This window comes from Limanda limanda, chromosome 8 (assembly GCF_963576545.1).
Source record: "Limanda limanda chromosome 8, fLimLim1.1, whole genome shotgun sequence".
NCBI classification, from domain to species: domain Eukaryota; kingdom Metazoa; phylum Chordata; class Actinopteri; order Pleuronectiformes; family Pleuronectidae; genus Limanda; species Limanda limanda.
Window position 1 is genome coordinate 2,123,763 of NC_083643.1, and position 5,000 is coordinate 2,128,762.

Genomic DNA, 5,000 nt, shown 5'->3' on the forward strand with positions numbered 1-5,000 from the left:
ATCTATCAATAACAGAAGTATTCAGTGGCCAATTCACCAAAATGTCAGATTTTCATGAACAAATTGGAAACTGCATGACAGCAGCAGAGCTCGTCCAATCCAACGAGTCAGAAACACCATGTTGTCATTAGAGGCGTGTGATTGAGCGTTTCAGGTCTGTAGTTCAGTTACTGGGCAGCAGTTTTTTTAGTTTTTATGCCATTTTAGTTTTGTGTAATTCATTTAAATAATTTTGAATTGATATGTTTCTTCAGGAAGAATATATAAGATCATTTGGTCAACTTTTTTATAACTGAGTGAAACGTGGCGTTAATCCCAGTGTCCAGTCATAAAGTGAGAAATGTAAAACTAAGAATCCTACACCACATGAAACCAAGTTTAAATCCACTAGATCCAGATTTAGATTTAAACACATCAGTCGCCTTCATGTGCCTGATTGTTTCCATCAAGATCCAGGAATCATTCTCTTTCAAAAATATCAGTTATTTTCACGAGTTATTTCTCATCTCACGTCCCATCTTTCCATCAAGTTTACTGCAAAACTGTTTGGTAGCTTCTGCAAAATCCTGCAGATAAACCAACAAACAAACACACAAACACACAAACAAACCAACAATCGACTACATTGTCTACTCGTTGCTTTTGGTTTGTTTGGTGCCTTGTATTTCTTCCTCTACACCTCGTGCACATTTCACATTGATTGTGTTGAGATTTGATGACAACAGCAGTGACCATGTTGTCATTAGAGGCGTGTGATTGGTGACAGGACGACATGTTGTCGAGGGCGAGACGCGACCCGGAGGAACTCCCCCCGGATCCGAGCGCCTTCTAGTTGGAACAGATCTTTCCCTCCGGACTGAGTCACTGGTTCCTCTCTACTCTCTGACGCCCATTAGAATCAAATGGAATGTAAATCGTTTCATCACGAACCCTCTCAGCGTAGCTAAGTCATCAATGTGAGTTTCCAGCGCCTCCGTGTGCTTCATTTCCAAGCACTCGTATTAATCTTTTGTAAAAACACTTGAGCGCCCTGGCTTGTCCGTGTGCACGCTGGACCTGTGTTTCCTTTCAGCGGCTGAGAGAAGTCATTCAGCGAGCATCATTCACTCAAACCGCTCGGCCACAATGCCGCTCCGCCGCAAATCAAAGCCTCTTAATGATCCCATTCTGCCGCCGCTGAATCGGATCCATGTGTAATTCTTTGGGAAGCTTTTGGCACATTTGATGAGGAGATTAGAAGAAACAGAAAATCGGTGGAAGATGAAAAAGGGGGAAAAAGGGAGAATGGTGGCTTTTCAGGGTGTTTACAGATTTCAGTTGTGTCCCGGGTGTTGAGCGCCGGGTGTGTGGTCGACGCCTTCAAGAGCCACTTCACCGTCACGTGGGACCTGAGCTCTGATCGGCTGAGATCTTTTCTGTGGACCCGGGTTTCAAAAGCCGGTGTTCTCGGAGTTATAGTATCTGTGTTATGTCACGTTAAAGGATTTCAGAAGGATTGGAACCAGCAGCTCATAACAGAATCCTCCAGGAACCGATCCTTCCCATGACCCAGCGGCGCCGGGTCTCGACCCGCCGGATGGTCTGACCGCTTGACCTCAATTTGCACTTCAGACTCACAGCAAAATAAAACAGCACAGAAAGGGGTTTCAAAGAAAAGCGGCGATTTTCCAAATCCCCTCAATCTGAAACCAGCGTGTGACTCGGGGTTCTGTGGGGACGGGACGTGATTGGTCAGGGACGTCAGGTGACCACAAACAACCACTTGGTCCAGGGGCCTCATTTAGATCCATTACCCCCTCAGACCCCATTTTGTGTGTATACGCCACTGCTCATATCTATGATAACAAACCTGAATCCTGCTGTTTTATAAACCAGGCCCCAGATGTGTCAACACTTTATTTCTGTAGCAAATTACACACACAATCCCCTGAATATGTCTGAATATTATTTTCAACATTTGACCACATGGGGGCGCTGTGCACATACTCATAGAGTCTACAGTGATACACGAGTCATGTTTTTAGTAAACAAACTTTTTCCTTCTCTCCACAAATACTATCTGGCTGAGTGAGGACTCATATCCACACCACTGGATGCTTCCCCTGATTTTTATTATAAATATGTTCAACTTTCTCTCTCATTTCTGTACAATATTGTAATATTATCTTACTTTTACGAACCAAGTGTGTATTTTCTATATGTTTTCTCCCTGTTAAGATTATTCTTGTCCTCCTGTGCAGAAGCCTGATCACAGACGAGAATCTTGTGACTGTTCAGATTCTCGTTTCTGTTTCTGTGGATTTATTGATCATGAGATATTTTCCCGCCTTGTTTCTTTGATTCTATTATATCATCATTTTACAAACTCTTGTGAGTTTCTGGAGCATCTCTGAGTTTCTCCTCCTGGGCTCGTCGGGCTGTTTCCTGAGCAGCAGGTGAAATCATCTGATTGAAATCACCATGAGTGTGGAATGGTTATTTAATCTGTATCTGACAGCGTCTCAGTTCCCTGAACGACGTCTCGTATTCTCTGTGTGTCGTCCTGCAGCGCCTGGTTGTGAGGGTCGATCTTCAGAGCAGCCTGGTAGTCCTGAAGTCCTGAGGAGACACGTCACACACAAATGAGCTGGAAGTCGTACATGTGTTGCTTTTGTCTTTAAACCCAAGTCAAAGGTGTTTATATTCTGATGTGTAAAGTGTGGGAACCTTCGGCGTAGAGCTCTAGCTGACAGAAGGCTGAGCCCCGGCGCACGTGGGCTCGGGTCCTGGCAGCAGCGTTGGCAGCGACCGGTGGAGTCAACAGATCCAGAGCCTGCAGAGAGACGGGAGCAGATGTTTACACCAGTTTCATACAGCTGTGGTGTCAGAGTCACTCAGAGTGAACTCAGGCCGAAGGTGCTGATCTCAGTAGAAGCTGAATCACACGGTTGAAGCAAACATCATGGATCCGGTGCTTCGTGGTCTATTCTTTTCTGGTCTTCTGGCAACTTTAGTTACTCTATGTATTATTACTTTGCACAAGAAGATTCCAGGAAACAATCAACTCATAATCTAATTTGACATTACTAACAATTTTTGAAACAAACAATTTAGTAGCACTTAAATGGCACTTATAGTATTTTGTAGTTTTGCTTTATTTTTGAAGAAATTGTACTTTCTTGATTCTTGTTGTTCTTGGTTTGTTCCCTCGGGGTTCAATGCACTTATTGTGAGTCGCTTTGGATAAAAGTGTCAGCTAAATGAAATGTAATGTAATGTAATGTAATCTTTGATGAAAACTGTGCTGCTTTTGCTTTGTGTTACAGTCTGTGTCACACGGTTCATCCACCTGCTGCCTACATTACCCAGAATGCAACTTGACGAAAGAGTGAATTTTCCACTGAGCCTCTAAAGTCTGAGAGATAATTGGCTTGAGAGAACAAGTTATTTATCTCATGTGCAGGAGACACATCCTTATCTCCGTAGTTTCTTATCTTGTCCACACTAGGTAATAAAATCCCCTCTCAGGACGGCAGATGTTCCAGAGTCGTCATCACTCACTGAACTCAGAACATTTCAGTCCCTGTTTGCACAATTCTTTACATAATTAAAAAGATTTCAACTCACGTAAGACTCAAAAAGGAAAAACATGTGAATAGAGGAATTAAACTGGAAATGTGTAACTCAAAGCACACTAAACAATGCAACACTGAGAAAGTTTCTTTAACATTACGAGGACATTTTCACCATCATCCCAGGGAATAATCTTCTCTCATCATTCAGAGGATTGATATCTATGAGTGTAGTTTAGTGCAGCTTGAGTGAATCTAAGTTGATCTTTGAAGGAATGAACTCTTTTGTAGTTTCTATTTCTACTTTCCCCTTTGCTGCAGCGATAAAGGATCATCTGATCCCGTCTGATCTTCTGTTTGTTCGTGGGATTTGTTCGTATCATCTTCATCCTTTAACATGATTAGATACTTGTGAGGTCAAAGGGGCTCCTGCAAACAACCCCCCCCCCCCCCCCACTGGAATGTCTCTCAGAAGAGCTCATAGCTCGGCCGAGGCCCAAAAGACCAACGTTCAATTCCCTCCTGTTTGTTTGGACATATTTGTGAAACTGTTGAAGACACAAACTGTTGATTCTCTAATTAATCCACATGATCTCAGCTGCTTACTGGTGATACTTTCAGGTCTGTAGTTCAGTTACTGGGCAGCAGCTAAAGAAATCCTGCACCACATGAAACCGCCTTTAAATCCACTAGAACCAGCTTTAGATTTAAACTAGGGCTGGGCAAGTTAACTCGTTTTAATCGAGTTAACTCAAGTGATGAGTTAACTCGATTGTTTATCCGCCAATTATTTTCTTTTTTCCTGTTCTGCAGCAGTCAGCAACAGACTTTCACAAAATAAAAGCCTGACTTTCACAATAAAACAATAAATAATCAAACCTGAGTTAATGCGAGATAAAATAATTAATCGAGTTAACTCATCACTTGAGTTAACTCGATTAAAACGAGTTAACTTGCCCAGCCCTAATTTAAACATATCATTCACCTTCATGTGCCTGATTGTTTCCATCAAGATCCATGAATCATTCTCTGGGAAATCAGGGGAAATATCAAGAATTCTCTGAACTGCACAAACGTTTAATGAGTTATTTCTCATCTCACGTCCCATCTTTCCATCAAGTTTACTGCAAAACTGTTTGGTAGCTTCTGCAAAATCCTGCAGATAAACCAACAAACCAACAAACACACAAACACACAAACAAACCAACCAACAATCGTGTAAAGTACATTGTCTTCACATTGTTTTTGGTTTGTTTAGTGCCTTGTATTTCTTCTTCTACACCTCGTGTACATTTCACACTGGTTGTGTTGAGATTTGATGACAACAACAGTGACCCACACAGCAGTGACCCGGCAGTAAAGGCCCCAGCGACCAGCTCTGGTTTGATAAACTTTGGAACATGCAGTGGAGAACAGACCTTGGAGGAATCCTCGAGGGCCTTGTGCAGA

The 5,000-nt window shown here is 42.5% G+C and overlaps 1 protein-coding gene across 1 annotated transcript in view; it reads right to left on the reverse strand.

Annotated features, from left to right (window-relative positions):
* Nucleotides 1-2,479: 2,479 nt before the first annotated feature.
* The window catches only part of dnaaf4 (dynein axonemal assembly factor 4), an 8,047-nt gene continuing 5,526 nt past the window's right edge, over nt 2,480-5,000 (reverse strand). Inside the window, exons 7-9 of the mRNA XM_061076418.1 lie at nt 4,970-5,000; nt 2,707-2,812; nt 2,480-2,598 (exon numbers count right to left, since the gene is read on the reverse strand). The exon at nt 4,970-5,000 is cut by the window's right edge and continues 123 nt beyond it. Coding sequence (XP_060932401.1) covers nt 2,480-2,598; nt 2,707-2,812; nt 4,970-5,000 — 256 coding nt within the window. The remainder of the gene's footprint in view (nt 2,599-2,706; nt 2,813-4,969) is intronic.